Genomic DNA, 22,489 nt, shown 5'->3' on the forward strand with positions numbered 1-22,489 from the left:
TGTTAGTTAGCCAATCCTCTATCTATGCTAATATATTACCCCCAACCCCGTGAGCTTTTATCTTGTGCAGTAACCTCTTATGTGGCACCTTATCTAATGCTTTCTGGAAATCCAAATACACCACATCCACTTATCCATCCTGCTTGTTACATTCTCAAAGAACTCCACCAAATTTGTCAAACATGATTTCCCTTTCATAAAACCATGCTGACTCTGCTTGATTGAATTATGCTTTTCCAAATGTCCTGCTACTGCTTCCTTAATAATGGACTCCAGCATTTTCCCAATGACAGATGTTCGGCTAACTGGTCTGTAGTTTCCTGCTTTTTGTCTGCCTCCTTTTTTAAATAGGGGCGTTACAATTGCGGTTTTCCAGTCTGCTGGGACCTCCCCAGAATCCAGGGAATTTTTGTAGATTAAAACCAATGCATCCACTATCTCTGCAGCCACTTCTCTTAAGACCCTAGGATGTAAGGCATCAGGTGCAGGGGACTTGTCCGCCTTTAGTCCCATTATTTTACTTAGTACAACTTCATTCGTGATTGTATTAAGTTCCTCCCTACCTATAGCCCCTTGATTATCCACTATTGGGATGTTTTGAATGTCTTCTACCATGAAGACAGAGACAAAATATTTGTCCAACGTCTCTGCTATTTCCTTGTTCTCCATTATTAATTCCCCAGTCTCATCTTCCAGGGGACCAACATTTATTTTAGCCACTCTTTTCCTTTTTATGTACCTGTAAAAACTCTTACCATCTTTTTTTATATTTCGTGCTAGTTTACATGTTCCTGCAGTACCTTATCCTCTACACCAGGTGGCTCTGTTAGTCAAAAGACAAAGTGGAAAATGCTGGTAATACTCAGCAGGTCCGTCATCAGCTGTAAAGAGAACAGATATGTTAACGTTTCGGATTTGGCCCCTGCATCAGACATATCAGACAATTAGACATATCGGACACTGTTGTAGTGCTGGACATCAGCCACCATGTGGCGCTCTGGGACACCCTGCCCAGTGTCTGAATCGGAGATTGTGCAAACATGACACATTCTTTTCTTAATTTTTATACTAACTGGTGGCCATTCTTCATGCACTGTGTTACTAGGCCATACAGATCAGAAGATACCCAGCCTGGCCCCTAGTGTGTGTGCTGAATTAGCCAGTCTCAGCTGGGGCAGTAGTAAGCGGCTCTACAATTGGCCCAGGCACCCCAGGCTCGAGAGGGCAAAGGTCAGCTGCTGTCCAGTGCCCCTGATCACTATTCAGTGGCCCTGCGATTAAGGTGCCTGCATGTGGGCTTTGGGCTCAGCTATGATTTCCTCCACCTGGTCGAATAGCCTGCAGTTCACTGGACTCCCACGTGAATAATAGTCACTTCAGTGAGGGGGCCTGTGGAACTGTACCTCAGCCTATCAACACAGGGCCAGGAATAGACGCACTGGTTTGTCCGACACAAGAGCGATGCCCTGTGCATCACAATGTATATACACGCCCCACCCCACCCAAAATGTTAATGAAAATAAATTCACATAGACTCTAGTAAAATAAGAAACAACTTTATTGCTAACAGAGCTCTGGGAGAAGAGTTGAGATCCCGCGATCTGCGAGCACCTTCTCCCCGAGTGCCTTGTGCCGCGGGGTTATAAGCAGTTTACAGGGGGCGGAATACAATCATTTAAATTCATTTACATACAACCAATCAATCCATATGGCAACGCAATTTATTTACATACAACTTTTTAGTCCTAGTGAAACCTGATAGCATGGCGCGAGTTTGGGGGCCCTTCCTCTGTATCTTCTTTTGTGGTTAGTTATTCTGTTGCAAAGCTTTCTATGAAACAGTGGCCTGCACCTGGCCAGGAGTCACTTGTTGCTGCAGAGTTCATATCAGGGACAGCAGATAGGCTTCTTGGTACAAAGTTCATTTAGTGGAAAGGCAGATAGTTGGCCTACCCCATCATGCTTTGCTATGTCCGAAAATCCACTCCAACAGTTCCTCCTGTTGGTCCTGGAGGATGTTCACGAAATCCAGATGACCACAATGAAGGTGGCTCAGTGCCTACCTTCGAGGCAAGTTACTTCCCTGCCTTGCCTGTAGCTCTAGCCTACTCTTCATAGGTAGTGGTCTGTGCCTGCGTCATCCGCTCCGTCTTCCTCGGCATCTCCGGGTGTTCCCATCAGATGTTCTTTTCCGGTGATCACGCTGGCAAACGGCACTATTCGGGCCATCATGACTTTACAGCAGATATTAAAACATCGGATAATCAAGCAACAAGTAATTATTATTACAACAAGAATAACTACTCCATGCATTAAATAGGACCCCCAGGATCCCCCTAATAGCCAGTCAAGCCAGCGATTTATTCCCCCTTTTTGGGCCTTGTCTGAACTCGTCAAGCTGCTTTCTTATGGCATCAATGGCTTGGGTGATATTGTATGATTCATCTGTAACACGCGTTATACATTTGTCTCCTATTATTGTGCATACTCCCCCCTGTTGGGCTAACTGATAATCTACGGCATAACGGGTCTGCTGCGTATACAATCTTAATTCAGACAGCTCCCGGTTGATGGCATCCAATCCCTTAGATGTGTTGTTCCCCAGAATGGTTAATCCACAAATAAGATAGTTCCTATTTTTGGCACTAATTACCCCGCTGATCCCCCCCCCCCCACAGACAGGGCCCCGAGGAACCCGTGACCGAGTGATGATCCCAGCGTGATAGGCTCCTCCCAATCGGCACAGAACTCCTTGCTGATGGCCCGTGTTACTATCCTTCTCCGAGTATGCCCCCTTTGGGGGCATGGAACAGTGAGTGGTCCTACAGTTCCTACTGTAAAGAGGACCGGGAAGGTCGGTGATGCGGTCTTGAAGGTGCCGTTGAGGAGGAACACGAATCCCTCCTGAGCTCTATAACACTTTACGTCGGTGTTGCTAACACTCGTGAACTGCTTATACCACCAATTGCTCGGTTCCCTTGAATTTGAGCCCGATCCTACCAATTGGTAAGCATCAAACGGGTATGCCCATGTTTCTGAGCTGACATGAGTTCCGTTGCACTGACCGCAGATAACTTGCCTCCCTGCGGTCACGTTCAGGCATCTTTGCTCGTTACAGGTGCAAGTAAACTGGCCTCTATGCACTTGACAGTGCTGACAGGCACACTGCATCTGCACACAGGTGGCGTTCTCGGGGACCAGGGATTATACACACCCCCATCCTTGCCCCGAGAAGCAAAGCGGGTAGCTTGCATTGTCTGAGCATACCGTTTCATCCTTTCCCCGGGACCCCCTGCACACAGGATCTGTGGGATTTATTTATTCCACGCATCTTCCCTGTATACCCCTTCTATATTCGCCTGTTTGTCCCTCACAGGGTGCGTCCGAGGTATCCGCCGTATATAAGTCACAGGGGGTCCATCCAGGGGTGGCCACGAACAGGGCCTCTACTGATTGGGCTGGTGGGTAACACACGGTTCGATTGCCGTGTAAACGTATATGGGTCTTGAAAAACAAGTTATCTTCTAAGCCTATTAGCTTTACAACCGTGACAACATAGAGTAACGCGATTATATACGCTATCTTAGACATGTTTGTTACGCTCAAACAATACAATATTTACATATTAGCAGTAGCCATAATTTGGACTTGCTTGCAGTCGTCACCTGTTCGGGGTGCATAAACAAATATCCTGGTTACATTATCTTGAATCACATGTCTTATGTTTACTCATTAATTTCTTTGTACAATTTCAACTGGGTCCAACGTTTCCATACACTCTTCCCTCTTATGTCCAGACAGGCACAGGTGTCTCCACTGATTATGATCTCATATGGGCCATTCCATTTTGGTGCAAACACTGGTTTTTCAGGTAATGTTTTTACCATGACGCAACGTCCCGCCCTCGGGACGTCAGGGAGCCTTTCAAGCTCTTTCTGAGCGTCTCTCTCTTCCTGATTGTCTCTTACTAATTTATGCATCCCTTTGAGTTGAGTGCTTAGTTCCAAAACATACCGTTTAATTTTGTCTTTTAATGGGCCTACGTCGGCCCCACCTGTTATGATGCTTTCTGGTAATTGCATCGCCCTTCCTGTCATTAGTTCATAAGGGGTTAATCTGGTTTACCGTGGCTCTCAACTTCATTAATATAATAGGTAATACTTCTGTCCATGTTCTTCCTGATGTTTGCATGGCCTTGGCCAGGGCGTTCTTAAGGGTACGGTTCACGCGTTCTACCATTCCAGAACTCTGCGGGTGGTAGGGGATGTGGAATTTTTGTTTGATGCCCATCAGCTGGCCTACTGTTTTTACAATCTTCCCGGTGAAGTGGGTGCCTTGGTCGGAATCTACCTGAAGAGGCACTCCCCATCGGGGAATCACCTGCTCGGTCAATATCCTTGCCACTGTTGAGGCACTCCCCATCGGGGAATCACCGGCTCGGTCAATATCCTTGCCACTGTTGAGGCAGTGCAATCACGTGTGGGGAAAGCTTCCACCCACCGGGTAAATTGATCTATAATCACTAGGCAATATCTTTTTCCATGGGATGGGGCAAAGGACCTGTGAAATCAATTTGTACGTGTTCCCATGACCCCCGTGGACGGGGCTGGTGTCCCATTTTAATTTTAATGGGCCTGCCTGGATTATATTGTGCGCACGTAACGCATCGATGGCAATGTTTGGCAATATCTCTCCCCATCCCCTTTCACCACCAATCTCTGCCAAGACTCCCGGTCATGGCCTCTCGTCCTGAATGGGACAGGCCATGGTGCAACTCCAATAAGGTATTCTGTATGCATTCAGGCGCCATTACCTTGTCGTTTCGTCTCCAAACGTTATCCTTCCCTTGCGTTGCGCCCTGCTTTGTCCACATACCCCTTTCTTCCTCAGAAGTGTCCTGGTGTAGTTTCTCGATACTTATCTGTTCGTCTCGGACCCCAGCGGCACTGACTGAGGCTTCCTCACACTCCTCTTGTTCTAATGCCTCTTGTGCAGATAAGTCCGCAGCTTGATTTCCCTGGTGACTCAGCCAATCTGGACTGGTTCGGTCCGGCTCCCTTTGGTGGGCTTTAATTTTAATGACCGCTACCTGTTTTGGTTTATTACTGGCTGCTAAGAGAGCTTCTATTCTCAGCTGGTGTTTTATGGGATGTCCGCTAGTTGTGATAAAACCCCTCCTCCCCATGATGTCATATAATCGTGTCCTACCCCGAATGCATATCTACTGTCCGTATAGATATTAACGATCTTACCCTCTGATAGTTCCAGTGCCCGGGTGAGGGCTACCAATTCTGCCACCTGAGCTGACGACCCCCCATTAATTCGCCCTGATTCGACTGTCTCTAGATCCTGGTTAACTACAGCCCATCTGGTTCGAGGTAGTCCCTCTACGTATTTTCGCAAGCCGTCCACAAACAAGGTTTGTTCTGCGGTTTGAAGGGGCGTGTCTTTTATGCTATCCTCTTCCACGTCCATATCCACGTCCCCGCAATCGTGGGGCTCTCCCTCTTGCACTATGCCCTCCGCGGGGCTTTCCCCTACTTCTCTAATTATAGTTACTGCTTTGTTGGGTGGCAAGAGGACTGCTTCCCACTTTGCCCGTCTCATATTAGAAACGGTTCTCAGTTTTCCTGTGTTTAACATTTCTGTTTGGTGTGGAGAATGATGTTTCCGGTCATTACCACGGGCTCGCTTATTTTTACTGCCCAAGCTGCGCAGTCTAGTGCAGCTATACATCTGGATAATCCGGTCACCACCGGACCTTCGGCGGTGGAGTAATAGGCTATCAGTCTCCTTTTATCCCCGTGATCTTGGCCGTATAGAACCCATCTTCATTGTTACAGTGGATGTGGAAATCTTTAACCATGTCAGGCAGTCCCAATCCAGGTGCGGAGACTAGTTCTGACTTGAGTTTACTATACGCCTGTTCTTGTTCAGGGCCCCACTCTATAAGGTCTAGGGCCGGTTTTCCTCCCTTTACTAGTCTTTGTATGGGCTCGGCAATCTTTGCAAACTCAGGGATAAAGTTCCGGCTGTAATTAAAGAGACCCAGTACCTTCCTCACCCCCCCTTACCGTTACTGGTCTAGGCATGTCCTTGACAGCCTTTTTCCTATCCGAGGGCATTTCTTTCAACCCCTTTGAAAGGCACTATCCTAGGTCCAGGACTTGGGTTTTCCCTACCTGGGCTTTCTTGGGGTTGACCTTAAGGCCTGCCATCTCCAAAGCTCGTAACACCAGGTTTAGGGTTGCCTAATGTCCCTCCTTGGTTTCTGAAGCTATTAATATGTCTAATAATGTAAAATATTATTTCCTGCCGGTACTTCTATTTGTTTTAGTACATCGCTCATGACTCGGTGGAATATGGCAGGACTATTATGGAACCCTTGTGGTAATCGGGTCCAAGTATATTGTTTATCCTCCACCGTGAAGGCGAATTTCTCTTGTGATTCTGGGTCGAGGGGAAGTGCCCAGAAGCCATTGGCTATGTCCAGGACTGTAAAGATTTTATGTTCAGGGGATAATCCATTAAGGATTGTGGAGGGACTGGCCACTGTCGGGTATAGTTTGGGGGTGACCTTATTAAGGGCAGTGTAGTCAATGGTTAGTCTATAACTCCCATCTGGCTTCCCTACTGGCCATGTTGGGGAGTTAGTGGTGCTAACAGTTTCTCTTAAGATACCTTTTTCCACTAGTCCCTTTACTATTTCTACAACTGCTGTTCTGGCTTCGGGTCTTATAGGGTATTGCCGGTGTGGTTTATGAGATGGTCCAGGGACCTTAATAGGGTCCATGTCCGCCTTTCCGGTATCCAATTTTGTCTGTGCCCAAACCCCGGGCACAGAGGCACAAATGCCGCCATATCCTCCAGTCTCGGTATGCCAGTTGTTTTTTGTGGCTGTTGCTACACCTAAACTTTCCATATGGTGAGCCATCTGTCCCAAATCTCCCTTACTGCCATCTGCCTTTGGCCATGTTAATTTCCCCTTGCCACAATCAATCAGAGCCTGGAATTCCTTCATTACGTCATTCCCCAATATTGTTCCCTCACGATTCTTGCATACATAAAATCTCATGGGTATACATTAAATTATCAATTTCCACCACTTGGGTGGTGCTCAGGTAGACCAGTGTTGGCCGTCCATCTATTCCGTTTATTAAAACCTTTTTGTTGGTTACGGGAAGGGGTAGATTGGTAATGGATATTGAGGCTCCAGTGTCCACTAGCATCTCCCACTGTCGGCCCCCTACTAGTGCAGACACATATGTCCTTCCCTCCTTTTTACTTTGTACAGGGGCCGCCGGGCATCACAGGGTGGCTTTGTACTCCTGCCACTGCTGGTATTCCTGTTCTGACAGGGTCCTTGCCTTATTAGGATAGCCATTTTTACTATAGCAGGTCGCGTCTAACTGTCCCTTTTTGCCGCAATATGTGCATTGTTTTTCCATGCGTTTCCCCTTACATTCTTTGGCAAAGTGACCCACCTTCCCGCAGTTATGGCATGTCCCCTTTTTCTGTCCTCCCCCCGTCCCTGCTGCAAAATCCCTTTCTTGTTTTATCCTTGTTTGGGATTTTTCATCGCCCCCTCCCTGGACGCCACGAGCCCACTCGACCAGTTCATCATAATCCTGGGGTACAATTACTCCCATTTTTATAATGGTCTGGTGTGCAGCGGATAGTCCGTCCTTAAATGCCTGGATAAATGCTCGGTTGCCGCAGCCCGGGTTTCCCTGTCCAGAGCATTCTTGATATACCTGGAATAATCATTCCCCATACTCTGAGGCTCCTTCCCCCTTTTGTTGTTTGGTTGTACTAATTTTACTCCAATTAGTAGGGGCATTACCTAAAGTGTAGTTGGTGGCCCACCCAAACTGTATCCAGCTCTGCCCACAATTTGGTATTCGCACACCGGGGTTGTAATTTGCCCAGGGATGCCATTATCTGCTGTCTCTCGCCGGGGGTAAATGGTTTATAGGTTGCAGTGGGATTCGCTGCAGTTCCTCCCCTGGTGACTGGCGTCGCCGGGAAGGTCTCTAGATCTTCCTGACCCGGGGCTGTTGCCACACCTTGGTAATCTTCGTAAGGGGGCAGTGAGGCTGTTTCTCCCCCCTATTGGGAACGGTTCTGAATCTGTTGTTCTATCGCCAGACATTTCTTTTCCCATTCCCTACATTTTCCTTGTGCCTGACTTAATTGTTTACTTTTCCCTTCCCTTTTCTCTCTAACGTCCTTTACTTGCTCAATTAGTCCTGCTAACTGATGTACTAGTAATACTCCGGCCTTTTTGGTTTTATCTTTCTTTTGTTTTGCCATCCAATTTCGCTGCTGTTCTAATGTCTGGGATACATCCCAGCCGTCCTTCTGCATTTTTTTAATTAAGACTTGTCGATCGGTCATGTAAGAGTTAATTAGGGACCAGGGCGGTCCACATTTTACGTCCGTTTCCTTACCTGCCATTGAAGATGTTTGTTCTATGTTCCTGTATTCCCCTCTAGTTTATGGAATTTCTGAACTTAAATACTCACGGCCACGATTCACCTCGCAGAGACCTCTTGTCTTGCTCACGAAGATTAACATGTTTCCTTACCACCGGAGTCCGGCTCTTGGTTGGAGTGATCAGCTCCCTTCCGCACCGATTTCCATATCACCTTCTATGAACATTGGACTAAAATAATCAACCCCCGCATCACTAATTACTTTCAGTCTGCGTTATACGCCACTACAGTCTGAATTTCTTAACTCTTATCACATACTATCACATACTATCAAGTCATGTCTCTTTCCTCACTTAATCTATTTTATTCGTTTGATACCACTTCACCAGCCAGCTGCTTCCCCCAATATAATTTCTGGGTGGTCAGAAATTGACTACTGTCCCGTTCTACTGGGTCATACGACTATCCAGCTCCGCGGTATCCTGCCGACTACGTCAATTTGTTAATGAAAATACATTCACATAGACTCTAGTAAAGTAAGAGAGACAACTTTATTGCTAACAGAGCTCTGGGAAAAGAGTTGAGATCCCGCGATCTGCGAACACCTTCTCCCCGAGTGCCTTGTGCCGCAGGGTTATAAGCAGTTTACAGGGGGCGGAATACAATCATTTAAATTCATTTACATACAACCAATCAATCCATATGGCAACGCAATTCATTTACATACAACCAATCAATCCATATGGCAACGCAATTTATTTACATACAACTTTTTAGTCCTAGTGAAACCGGATAGCATGGCGCGAGTTTGGGGGCCCTTCCTCTGTATCTTCTTTTGTGGTTAGTTATTCTGTTGCAAAGCTTTCTATGAAACAGTGGCCTGCACCTGGCCAGGAGTCACTTGTTGCTGCAGAGTTCATATCAGGGACAGCAGATAGGCTTCTTGGTACAAAGTTCATTTAGTGGAAAGGCAGATAGTTGGCCTACCCCATCATGCTTTGCTATGTCCGAAAATCCACTCCCACATGAATAATAGTCACTTCAGTGAGGGGGCCTGTGGAACTGTACCTCAGCCTATCAACACAGGGCCAGGAATAGACGCACTGGTTTGTCCGACACAAGAGCGATGCCCTGTGCCCCACCCCATCCAAAAACCAAGTGGTGATCTGGGAGAAACGAAAAACAGATAAAAACCCAGGCCAATGGGGTGGGGGGGGGCGGGGGCGGAATCTGGAAAATTCCTCTCCAACCTTCTTGGCCCTGATTAATGTTATACAGCACTAACCCTTGTACGAGTTTATCTCTGCCTCAGCCAGAAACAGGTCCAGCTCTCGCTTGACGGGATTCAGCGAATCAGAGGCCCTCTATTCTCTGGAATGTGGGTGTCGCTGGTAAGGCCAGCATTTATTGCCCATCCCTAATTGCCCGCAACTAACCCAGTTCTGGTCTTATACACCTTAAAATTGTGACCCTGGTCCTCCCTAACATATTTAGTTGAAACAAACTGTCTACATCAACACAATCTATTCCCTTGCTCACCTTATAAACCTGTCAGCTCACCCCTAAGTCGATGCTTCTCTAAAGTGTAGAGTCTGAACTCTCTTAATAACTAAGATAACTTAAACTGGGAATTAATCTTGTGTCGCTCCTCTGCACCCATTCTAGAGCCTCAATATCATGGGGCTGGAGAGTTGGGTTGAAACAGGGAAAATAAAAATCACAGTTGTTGTAGTGCTTGATGTTTGCCATAGTGTGGCGCTCTACTCATCATCATCATCATAGGCGGTCCCTCGAAACGAGGATGACTTGCTTCCACGCCAAAAAGGGATGAGTTCACAGGTGTTTCAAAGAAGGACCTAATATTCTGGATCCTGAACTACATCCTGAAGGGTGGAAAATGCCTGTGCGCGGATTTTTTTAACGTGTGGTGGCCGTTGCACACCAGCCACCACACGGGCTTGACAGAGCTAGGCCTTGGTCCAGTGGCAAGACGACTGGAGACCTGCTCTGCTGCACGGACCGCGTGCGCACACATATCGCAGTGTGGGCTGGCCCGTGCTGCCCCTGGGCCCTCGCCTCTTCTGGGCCCCGATCACATCCCTCTACGAACTCTTGCCGCTCCTTCACCCCGACCTCGCCGCTCCTGCTGTACCTGCCCGCACTGCAGTCAGCCGTCGCCCTCCTGCAGCAGCACACGCTGCTCCCTGCAGTGGTATGCCACCACAAGCTGCTCCCTCTAATGGCCCCGGCCTGCTGATGGTCTTGCAAGCCGGGACCCTGCCGATTTCGGCGCTCTGCTACACTGCTGCTCAATCACGTCTGCACAAATACAACAGAAGTATTCCAGATTTTAATACAAGGGCAGGGTTCGAAAGGCTGATGATCAGCAGCTATTTACTGTCCCCACAGCTTTCTCCCCTCCTTTCCTATAGCTGGTGAATCCTGCTGGGGTGCTGGGTGCTCTCTGACACCTCACCCACGATTCATGTGCCAACCAACCCTGATTGTGTTTCCACCCGGAATCCACACACATGCACTTTGAGAAGGGAATGGTGTCCTGCTGTCCAGGCTGAGATCAACGAACGCACATGGCGGGGGGGAGGGGGGTGGTGAGATGGGATGGGACCTTCCTGATCTGGAACAGGTCCGGTTAATGTATTTACCAACTGAGCTATGGGGGCTCTCCTGATCGTGTATTCTTATTCCGTGTGAGGGCATCAGGCCCTTCCTGCACCTGGGCTCAGTGACTCCTCCAAGTGTCAGCTCAGTCGGTAAGTGAGAAGGTTGTGGGTTCAAGTCCCACTCCAAAGATTTGAGCACAAAAATCTAGGCTGGCACTCCACTGCAGTGCCGAGGGAGCACTCCACTGTCGGAGATGCCGTCTTTTGGATGAGACGTTAAACCGACGCCCCATCTGCCCTCTCAAGTGGATGTAAAAGATTCCAGGACACTATTTCGAAGAAGAGCAGGGGAGTTATCCCAGGGTATCCTGGCCAATATTTATCCCTCAATCAGCATAACAAAAGACAGATTATCTGGTCATTATCACAGTGTTGTTTATGGGAGCTTGCTGTGTGCATTTGGCTGTCGTGTTTCACACATTACAACAGTGACTACAATCCAAAGGTACTTCATTGGCTGTAAAGCACTTTTGGATGTCCTGAGGTCATGGAAGGCGCTATATAAATGCAGGTCTTTTCTTATTCTCCCTGTTTCCCGCTCCTTGTAACTCAATTGCTCCTCTCTTTCCCTGCTCCCTCTTTTCTCTCTCCTTCCTCCGTCTCTGTCTCTCTTCTTTCGCTTGTAGCTTCTTTTTCTCTATGTTCCATCCTCTCTCCCCCTTCTCTCTCTCTCTGTGCACCTCTTTCTCCCTCGCGCCCCCCCCCCCTCCCCCGGCTCCTGCTCCCTGCTCTCTGTCGCCCGACATGACTAGTTCTGCAATGGCCTTTCCCGTTGAGCTGCTTTTGCACTGGTGCCTGTCCCAGTTCCGGTTCTGGGAGCCCAGGGTCCATGTGCCAGGTAACATTGTTCACAACAACAACTTGCGTTTACATAGCGCCTTGAACGTAGAAAAACCTCGCGAGGTGCTTCACGGGAGCATAATCGGACAAAAATTGACACCGAGCCAAAGAAGGAGATATTAGGACAAGCTTGGTCAAAGAGGCAGGTATTAAGGAGCGTGTTAATGGAAGAGAGAGAAGTAGAGAGGCGGAGAGGTTTGGGAAAGAATTCTAGAGCTTGGGGCCTAGGCAGCTGAAGGCACGGCCGCCGATGGTGGGACGAAGGAAGTGGGGGATGTGCAAGAGGCCCGAGCTGGGGAACGCAGAGAAAGCCAGTTCCTTTAACCTGATGGCAGACTTGTAGACTTGGTTTTGATGGATTTACAATTCTGCTAAGATAGGGGAGCCAGATTTGGCTGGGTGAATGCTGGGATTTGGCTCACAGATACACATAGCCCGAAATCCAAACAGGTGAGCAGACAGAGAGACGGGGTGGAAATGGGACTGAACCCCATAAGACAGCAAGAGATGATGATCCATGTGTTTGATAAACACCGCCTCCCGTTGCATTCTCAGAGCACGTCAGCCACAATTACAGCTTCCAGTTCTACCAAATGGATTAAAAATAAATAAATACTGTTTGTCGAATCTCAGTGAGGCCCTGACATTTCATGAAGTGATCGAGGTTTGTCCTTGCGGTTCATCGTGCTGGTTGAACTGCGTACCTTGCACCTGTTATCTGTCCCATGGGGCTTTTGTCCTTTCGCATCAATGGATTGCAAGGCAGGACTATACACCTGTAACGGAGAAAAAGTAACAAGGCAATCACGGGCATCCAAACTGGCGGACTGTGCTCCCAGTCCCATTGGATAATATTCTTGGGGGCGGAGACGACTCATAAACATGTATTTCTAAGAGTACATTTTCAACTCCTCTTATCCAATAAATGAAATAGGTGGAAAACTACAGGCAGGAAATGTCCAGTTTCCTGATGCGTGCTCCCAGTCTGCACTAGGAGAGCAGTAAAGAAAAAAGACTTGCATTTATATAGCGCCTTTCACGACCACCGAATATCTCAAAGCGCTTTACAGTCAGTGAAGTGCTTTTGGAGTGTAGTCACTGTTGTATTCTGGGAAACGCATCAGCCAACTTGTGCACAGCAAGCACCCACAAACAGTAATGTGATAATGACCAGATAATCTGTTTTTTTGGTGATGTTGATTGAGGGATAAATATTGGCCAGGTCACCGAAGATAACTCCTCCGCTCTTCTTTGACATAGTGCTATGGGATCGTTTACGCCCACCTGAGAGAGCAGACGGGGCCTCGGTTTGTTTCATCCGAAATACGGCACCTCCGACAGTGCAACACTGCACCGGAGTGTCAGCCTAGATTTATATGCTCCAGTCCCTGGAGTGGGACTGTTCACTCTATGTCTAGTAGTAGACTCTGGATGTGCCGACTTAATACTGCTTTTTCACAGGGAACAGCTGAACAGGCCAGGCCAAGCACAGCTCGTAACTATAGCAGCTGAACATTAGAACTGTGCTCCAGATTCTCCACACTCACAGGTGAAACTAAAACTAGGGGCGTAGGCTCAGAATAAGGGGCCGCCCATTTAAACCTGAGATGAGGAGGAATTTCTTCTCCAAGAGGGTTGTAAATCTGTGGAATTCTCTGCCCCAGGGAGCTGTGGAGGCTGGGTCATTGAATATATTTAAGGTGGATATAGACAGATTTTTGAGCGATAAGGGAATAAAGGGTTATGGGGAGCGGGCAGGGAAGTGGAGCTGAGTCCATGATCAGATCAGTCATGGTGGAGCAGGCTCGAGGGGCCGAATGGCCTACTCCTGCTTCTATTTCTTATGCTCTTATGTAACACCTGGGAGATGAGCTCGCTTATCTGTGCGTGCGCATGAATTTCTCATTGACAAGGCAGAGAGTTGCAGAGGCAGTGTCTCTTTAACAGAAGTAGATTTGGGAATCAAACCGAGCTGCTCTGGCAGGCGAGATTCCAGTGTTGGCAAGGTTCTAAGTGCGGGTTTTCTAAAATACCATAGTGTTTGTTTCTTCCCCAGGGCTCAGCTTATCCTCGCCCACTGCCACTTGCGACTCCATCAGTGTGACCACCCCCAGCTTAGCGAGCCAGGGGCGTGCCGAGGTGACCTCTCCCACCCTGATCTCCGGCCTGATCACCCATCACAGCATGGACCCCGCGCACTCCAGCAAGAACGGCCTCGCCAACGTCCTGAAGACCGAGCGAGGGAGGAAGAAGATAAAAGGAGAGAACTGCCTGGGGCCGCCGGTTCTGGTGGTGCCCTATCCCATCCTGGCGTCGGGCAACGAACCCTCCAAGGAAGGGAAAACCTACAGGTTGGAAAATAAGCGGTAGAGTACCAGTTAAAAAAATAAATAAATGGGAGTCCCACCCGAACCCCCCCCCCGCAGAGACTACGGAGCTCACGACCGGGAGCAGTGAGGCTGGGGTGCGGAGCTCACTCAGAGCGGCCACACCAGCAGATCATTGCCCAGGATGTAGGTCCTGGGACCAAGGGCAGAGAGCGGGAGTAAGGTCAGAGGTCATCAAACTTCGTCTGTGACCGCCAAAGGTGCAAAAACTATGTGTCGGCCGGTAATGGGTTTAGAGCCAAGGCCTGCTCAAAGGTTTGCAAGTTTTAAAACCATTTTAATGTGTCTCTTTCAACATGGTTGTCCAGAAACTGGCTGCTTTCCCAGATGGGTTGCTCAGATGCAACTCTTTCCCATGGAAGCAATGGGGCTGCAACAGCATGAGAGACCAGCTTGTCCGACACACAGCGAGATGCGTTTTTTTCCCGCTATCTGGCATTTCAATTGACAACTAATAGGATTCATAGAATCAGACGACACAGAAGGAGGCCATTGGCCCACCACGACTGTGCCGGCTCCATGAAAGAGCTACCAATAGAGTCGCACTGCCCCGCTCTTTCCCCATTGCCCTGCACATTTTTCCTTTTCAAATATATATCCAATTCTCTTTTGAAAGTTGCTATTGAATCTGCTTCCCCCGCCCTTCCAGGCAGCGCATTCCAGATCCTGACAACTCGCTGTGTTTAAAAAAAATCTTCTCCCCCTGGTTCTTTTGACAATTATATCTGTGCCCTCTGGTTACTGAGCCTCCTACCTGTGGAAACAGCCTCTCCTCATTTACCCTCCATCAGAGTTGCAGAGGTGTGTTAGAATGCTACAGTGGTGGACAGGCAGCCAGTCACAGCACGAAATAAACACGTGGCTACCTGTAGAATCAGCTCGTCCTCCGACAACCAAACTCCCTGCTCCAGGGGGGACATTCCAGAACAGAGCCCCGCCACTGGCCTCAGCATTGCAGAATGGAGGCCACCATTCTGGAGTGGGGCTTTCCATTCACGAACAGAGTTTCCTATTCTGGCACGGAGCTCATTTTAGAACAAGGTCCCCCCCCCCCACCATTCAAGAGTGAAGCTTGCCATTCTAGAACAGCTCACCATTGTAGAGCATCGCTCCCCATTCCAAAAGTGAGCCCACTTTTCTAGAACAAAAAGTTCTTCCTTCTGGAGTAAAACCTTTCATTCCAGAACAGGACTTACTATTCCGATACAGCTCGCCACTCCAGAACTGAGCTGCCCTGTTCTAGAGCTCTCACCACTCTAGAAGAGAACTTCTATTGTTGGTACCGTGCAATGTTTCCCAGTTAGCCAAGAGACGACCTTTGACCTATGGCTTCTACTTGCCCTACTACGGAAAGAGCATAGTAGGGCCTTGGGCATCTGTTGCTCTGTGGTGCCTCACTCATGGTCTTTCTTTGTACCAGCCCAGAGACTGAACCTCAGCATCCTGTTCCACTGCGGAAGGTATCGGAGCTCGGCCTGATCCTGGTACAGTGTACACAGATGCCTACTTTTCAGAAGCGGTCACTTAGTTAAGAGTCAGGAGCTGGAAGCTTGGCTGATTTTGTTCTCAATAGCCTATGGGCACTGAGGCCAATTGTAGCTTCTTCAGGCAGACCAGGGGTCAAACCTGAGCCTTTTCTTGTTTATATGTGTCAATCCATATATATGTCTCCAGTTGTCCAGGACCCAGAGCACCACTTGTATTGTCTGCACCGACGGTGAAGTCAGTGCCTAGTTTGGCAGCTCGATGAGACTTTGCTGCCATTCTCTCCCTCTGCAATAACAATAGAGTTGGCCTCAGCACCCCTGGGCTAGGGAGGTTCGAAATCAGCCAGGATTTGTGCCCCTGATCATTATGCAGTGACTGCTGCTGGAAAGGGTACACGGGTAGATGTGAGGACAGGATCAAGCATTATTGTGATGGTCCATCTGGTTGAGCAGCCCGCTACTACGCACTGTCTAGATGCAAGTGCGAAGGAAGGCTGTTTGGGTGAGGCACCGGAGGGCGACTGGCATTTGTGGAACCCGTCGCCGAAACTCGAGTCAGCGCCCGCAAGAGAGTAGAGTCTAGGAAGCTCGTTGGGATATTTTGGCTTGCAAGAACGTTTTCCGACTGAATCCTGTTTCTGCCTCTTCCCCCCCACCCAGGTGTAAGATCTGCCCTCTGACCTTCTTCTCCAAGTCCGAAATGCAAATTCATTCGAAGTCCCACACGGAAGCGAAACCTCACAAGTGCCCGCACTGCTCCAAATCCTTTGCCAATGCTTCGTACCTGGCTCAGCATCTACGCATCCACTTAGGAGTCAAACCCTATCACTGCTCCTACTGCGAGAAATCCTTTCGCCAGCTCTCTCACTTGCAGCAGCACACAAGGTGGGGATTGTGAGTCTGTCTTGAGGAATTTGTCAGCATGGCTACATGTGGATTTCTTGTATGTTCCCCGACCTCCTTTAATCCGTTGCCCGTGCCTACCTCTGAACTGCCGGCTGTGATCATTCCCCCTTGTTCGGAATGGGGGAGCTGGGGCGGGCGAGGCGGCAATAGTCTCAACTCCAGATTTCACGTCTATTATTAATAGATGGTCCAAGTTAGTCTGCAGGCTAAACGGCTCTGTGCGAAGGGTGGGAGATGTGGGGGTTGGTTATTTGGAAGTCAGTTTATCCCAGCTTCCTTGGGACCCAATTAATGCCGAACTATGGATCCTATCGTTTTTTTCTCTCTTCCTGTGTGGAAATCCCTGGTCTCCACCTGGCAGCTATCTACAGCAGGATGGTTGAAATCAGGAGCTCAGTGTGTGGGGAATCGCAGAAGCAGACTTGCACTCGCATAGTTGAGCACTGTTGAAAGCAAGACATGGATTGAGTGTGGGCCCCTCCGCAGACAGTGCACGGCACTGGTCTCTTATCAATGGCATAATACGCAGCACAGATATTCCTACAAAAACACCTGAATTGTACTTTTTCTAATGCAGGATCCACACCGGGGACAGACCGTACAAATGTGCACATCCAGGTTGTGAGAAAGCTTTTACACAGTTATCGAACCTGCAGGTCAGTGAACAAGTGCATGCCCATTTTAGAGGCTGCTGGCGGACCGCCATCTCACTTGAAGTTTAATTGTTATATGGTACGGAATGTCAGAACTCTACTCCACTTGTCTGCTGGAGCAATTGATAAATGGATCATCTGTCAAAACAGAGCGGGTTTGGGGTGAGTTCACTGAACTCAGTTCAAGGGGCAATGGGAATACGACAGTTGGTTTCATCGCCCCTTCTGGGTTGGAGAGAAAAGTAACCCAGGGTAGGAGAAGGTGTGATGAGTCAACGCAGGGAGGAGGGAGAGTCTGCAAGGGTTTCCATTTGAAGTTTAGGAAGAATAAGAAGGGACTGTTGAGCAGATTGGGCCTATACTCGTTGGAGTTTAGAAGAATGAGAGGTGATCTTATTGAAACATATAAGATATTGAGGGGGCTCGACAAGGTAGATGTTTCCAGTCGTGGGGGAATCTAGAACTAGGGGGCACAGTTTAAGAATAAGGGGTCGCCGATTTAGAACTGAGATGAGGAGGAATTTCTTCTCTTAGAGGGTTGAAAATCTGTGGAATTTTCTGTCCCAGAGAGCTAAGGAGGCCGAGTCATTTAATATATTTAAGGTGGAGATAGACAGATTTTTGAATGATATGGGAGTGAAGGGTTATGGAGAGAGGGCAGGGAAGTGGAGTTGAGGCTAGGATCAGATCAGCCATGATCTTATTTAATGGCGGAGCAGGCCCGAGGGGCCAAATGGCCTACTTCTGCTCCTATTTCTTATGTAAGAGCAATAATCATAATATCAATAGAATAGAGAGAGAAGAGAACTGTGGTAATGTAAAGCAGGGGTTAGAGATGAGAGAACGATCACTTATCAGAAAAGCTTCTTCCATCTGTTTCCAGGACCTGAAAACTGTAGAACTCCTCTGTCTTCCATTCCTGCTGCAGTCTGCAGGCATTGAAAACCCAAGCTGGCCCAATCCCGACCTCAACTCCTTGCTTTTCCTCAACTTCTCTCCTACTCGCTGAATCTCGCTGGTGTCCTGGCTGGAGAGTCTAGAACCAGGAGGGCATAGTCTCAGGGTAAGGGGTCGCCCATTTAAGGCTGAGATGAGGAGAAGTTTCTTCACTCAGAGGGTTGTGAATCTTTGGAATTCTCTACCCCAAAGGGCTGTGGATGCTGAGTCGTTGAGTATATTCAAGGCTGAGATCGCTAGATTTTTGGACTCTAGGGGAATCAAGGGATTATGGGGATCGGGCGGGCAAATAGAGTTGAGGTTGAAGATCAGCCATGATCTTATTGAATGGCGGAGCAGGCTGGAGGAGCCCTAGGGCCTACTCATGCTCCTAATTCTTATCTTCTTCGGTTCCTATGGGCCTTACCCCCGGCTTCATAATAATAAACTCGACTCTGGTTAAATAGAAATCCCAGGAACGAGGCTTCATGCTGAGGCCAGGTGCTTCTCCACACGGGGGGGGGGGGAGGTGAAATATAGGCAGTAAGTCACCATAGACCGATTATACCATATACCATGACATTAGCAGATGTCCTCCTGCCCTCTGACCTGATGAACTATGAGTAGCGCAGAGGGTGAAAGACCACAAAAGAAGGATGAAGGGGAAGGAAAGGTGTGCACCAAAGGAAGGGCCTAAATGTACCCAGAGGAAGCAAGGTCATATACCCTGGTACTGGCCTCACTAAGATCTGAGGTCCATCTGTTTCATTTGTGTGAAGTGTTAAGCAGGTAGGCACAGCAACAGAGTGACTCATTCTCTGGCCTAGCCAAAGGAATGAAATTCTTCCAGGAAGATTAACAAGTATTGGTGAGACCACACCTGGAATACTGCGTGCAGTTTTGGTTTCCATATTTAAGAAAGAATATACTTGCTTTGGAGGCAGTTCAGAGAAGGTTCACTAGGTTGATTCCAGAGATGAGAGGGTTGACTTATGAGGAAAGGTTGAGGAGGTTGGGCCTCTACTCATTGGGATTCAGAAGAATGAGAGGTGATCTTATCGAAACGTATAAGATTATGAGGGGGCTTGACAAGGTGGATGCAGAGAGGATGTTTCCGATGATAGGGGAAACTGAAACTAGAGGGCATGATCTTAGAATAAGGGGCCGCCCATTTAAAGAGGAGGAATTTCTTCTCTCAGAGAGTTGTAAATCTGTGGAATTCGCTGCCTCAGGGAGTCATGGAAGCTGGGACATTGAATAAATTTAAGACAGAAATAGACAGTTTCTTAACCAATAAGGGATTAAGAGGTTATGGGGAGTGGGCAGGGAAGTGGACCTGAGTCCATGATCGGATCAGCCATGATCGTATTAAATGGCGGAGCAGGCTCGAGGGACCAAATGGCCTACCCCTGCTCCTATTTCTAATGTTCTTATGTTAAGTGAGACTTCGGATCGGAAGAAATATTTTCCTCCACAGCAGAACAGATGTGGGATGTACTCTGAGCCAAAGCACTTCGGGCAGAGTCTGTTAATTCTGACGTAAAGAAGCTTGATGAATATCTAGTTGGGTATGGCGATTGTGGGGTTTGGTAAGGACAGAGACAGTTACAGTGGTTCCAGTACTGATGGGGAGAGGAGAGAGACTGCTGTCTGTGGCACTGCCAGGCCAGATGTGAGAATATTCTGAAGTTATTCCTTATCAACCTTGAGGATTGTGGAGTATTTATATACAGAAGTAAAAACAAAAATATTGGAGACACATAAAAAGGTCAGTCAGCATCTGAAAGAGAAAAGACTGATTAATGTTTCAGGCAGGACTCAATCATCAGAACTTTCCCTTAGGAAATGAGACAGGTTGAGTAGAAACTATGATCTGTGGGTGGAGAATCGGTCTTTTCTCAGTTGTCAGCTTGGCTCAGTTGGTAGAACTCTCACCTCCTGAGTCAACTGAATTCAAGGCACACACCAGAACATCAGTGCATAGTGTAGGAGGACATTTCAGTGCACTGCTGTGGAAGTGCTGCGTGAGACGTTGAGGGAGATTTTCCCGCGTCTGAACCTTGGATCGCCTGGGCGCAGTGAATAGCGGAGAGTCGGGCGGATCAGAGCGCACGTCCCTGAAGAAACCTGCCAGTAAACTTGAGGTCATCCAAAACTTGGCTGCCTGTGTCCTAACTCACACCAAGTCCCGTTCTCCCATCACCTTTGTGCTCGCTGACCTACATTGGCTCCCGGTTAAGCAACGCCTTGATTTCAAAATACTCATCTTTGTTTGCAAATCCCTCCATGGCCTCGCCCCTCCCTATCTCTGTAATCTCCTCCAGCTCCACAACCCCCCCGTGAAGTCTGTGTTCCTCAAATTCTGCCCTCTTGAGCATCCCTGATTATAATCGCTCAACCATTGGTGGACGTGCCTTCAGCTGCCTGGGCCCCAAGCTCTGGAACTCCCTCTCTAAACCTCTCTGCCTCTCTACCTCTCTTTCCTCCTTTAAGACGCTCCTTAAAACCCAGCTCTTTGACCAAGCATCTGCCATAATTTCTTTTTATGTGGCTCGGTGTCAAATTTATTTGTTTTGTCTTATAACATTGCTGTGAAGAGCCTTGGGATGTTTTACTACGTTATAGGCGCTATATAAATACACGTTGTTGTTGATTTTACAATATTTGTTGAGCCCAGAAAATCCAGTGCACCTGGACGCAGACCCAGAAAAATCTTCCCCCATTGAACCAAAGCCCAGTCTGCCCATCCGGTCAGGTCGACTTAGGAGGTCCCAAGGATCTTTTTTGAAGACGAGAAGGGCGTTCTCCCAGTGTCCAGATCAACACACCTCCCTCAACCAACACCACCAAGACATGCTCATTCACTTCATTTGCTTTTTTGTGGCACCTTGGTGTTCTCAAATTGGCTGCAATGTTTGGCCAACAAAGGTAACGACACTTCAAAATTAACTCGTTGGCAGTGAAGCAGTTTGGTTCGCCCTGAGGACGTGAAATGTAAGTTCTTTCTTTTATTGTTCCTATTGTTTTTTTCAGTCACATCAACGACAGCACAACAAAGACAAGCCGTACAAATGTCCGAACTGCTACAGAGCGTACTCAGACTCTGCCTCGTTGCAGATCCATCTCTCCACACACACGGTTAAACACACTAAAGCCTACTGCTGCAGCATGTGTGGACGAGCCTACACCTCAGTACGTATCAGCAACTCTCTTCCCAATGAAATCAGCCCCAAAAGTTAGAGGAGTTCTCTTTTGAAAATATATAAATATTTTCTAATTTTTCTCCTAAAAGCGCTGACTCATGCTGGGTATGGGGCATTGAATCATGGGTAATGGGCATTGACTCATGGCTATGGGTAATTGACTCATGGGTATGGGGTATTGATTCATGGGTATGAGTAATTGACTCGTGGGTATGGGGCATTGGCTCATGGTCATTGACATGGCTATGGGACATTGGCTCATGGGTATGGGCATTGACTAGTGCTGGGTATGGGGCATTGACATGGGTATGGGGCATTGACTAATGCTGGGTATGGGACATTGGCCATTGGGAATGGGGCAATGACTCATGGGTATGGGGCGTTGACCGGTGCTGGGTATGGGGCATTAACTCATGGGTATGGGGCAATGACGCATGGGTATGGTACAATGACGCTTGGGTATGGGGCAATGATGCATGAGTATGGGGCAATGACGCATGGGTATGGGGCATTGACTCGGGTATGGGACAATGACACATGGGTATGGGGCAATGTCGCATAGGTATGGGGCATTAACTTATGGATATGGGGCATTGACATGGATATGGGGCATTGACTCATGGGTATGGGGCATTGACTAGTGCTGAGTATGAGGCATTGACTATTGCTGGATATGGGGCATTGACTCATAGATATGGGACATTGACTAGTGCTGGGTATGGGGCATTGACTAGTGCTGTGTACGGGGCATTGACATATAGGTATGGGGCATTGACTCATGGGTATGGGGCATTGACTAGTGTTAGGTATGGGGCAATGACTCAAGGGTATGCGGTAATGACTCATGGGTATGGGGCATTGGCCTTTGATTATGGGGCATTGGCTCATGGGTATGGGGCATTGGCTCATGGGTATGGGGCAATGACTCATGGGTATGGGGCATTGACTAGTGCTGGATATG

General features: G+C 48.2%; 1 protein-coding gene across 3 annotated transcripts in view; it reads left to right on the forward strand.

Annotated features, from left to right (window-relative positions):
- Positions 1-22,489, forward strand: part of LOC139228802 (zinc finger protein 362-like) — a 76,352-nt gene that overhangs the window by 46,678 nt on the left and 7,185 nt on the right. For 2 of the 3 annotated variants that reach the window (XM_070860185.1, XM_070860186.1), the window contains exons 4-7: positions 14,013-14,307; positions 16,491-16,715; positions 17,314-17,392; positions 21,359-21,517. In XM_070860185.1, the coding sequence (XP_070716286.1) occupies positions 14,013-14,307; positions 16,491-16,715; positions 17,314-17,392; positions 21,359-21,517 (758 nt within the window). Of the gene's footprint in view, positions 1-13,994; positions 14,308-16,490; positions 16,716-17,313; positions 17,393-21,358; positions 21,518-22,489 lie in introns of all 3 variants that reach the window. The other variant, XM_070860184.1, reaches the window with a different exon arrangement.

The sequence above is a fragment of the Pristiophorus japonicus genome, chromosome 18 (assembly GCF_044704955.1).
Source record: "Pristiophorus japonicus isolate sPriJap1 chromosome 18, sPriJap1.hap1, whole genome shotgun sequence".
In the NCBI taxonomy this organism is placed as follows: Eukaryota; Metazoa; Chordata; class Chondrichthyes; family Pristiophoridae; genus Pristiophorus; species Pristiophorus japonicus.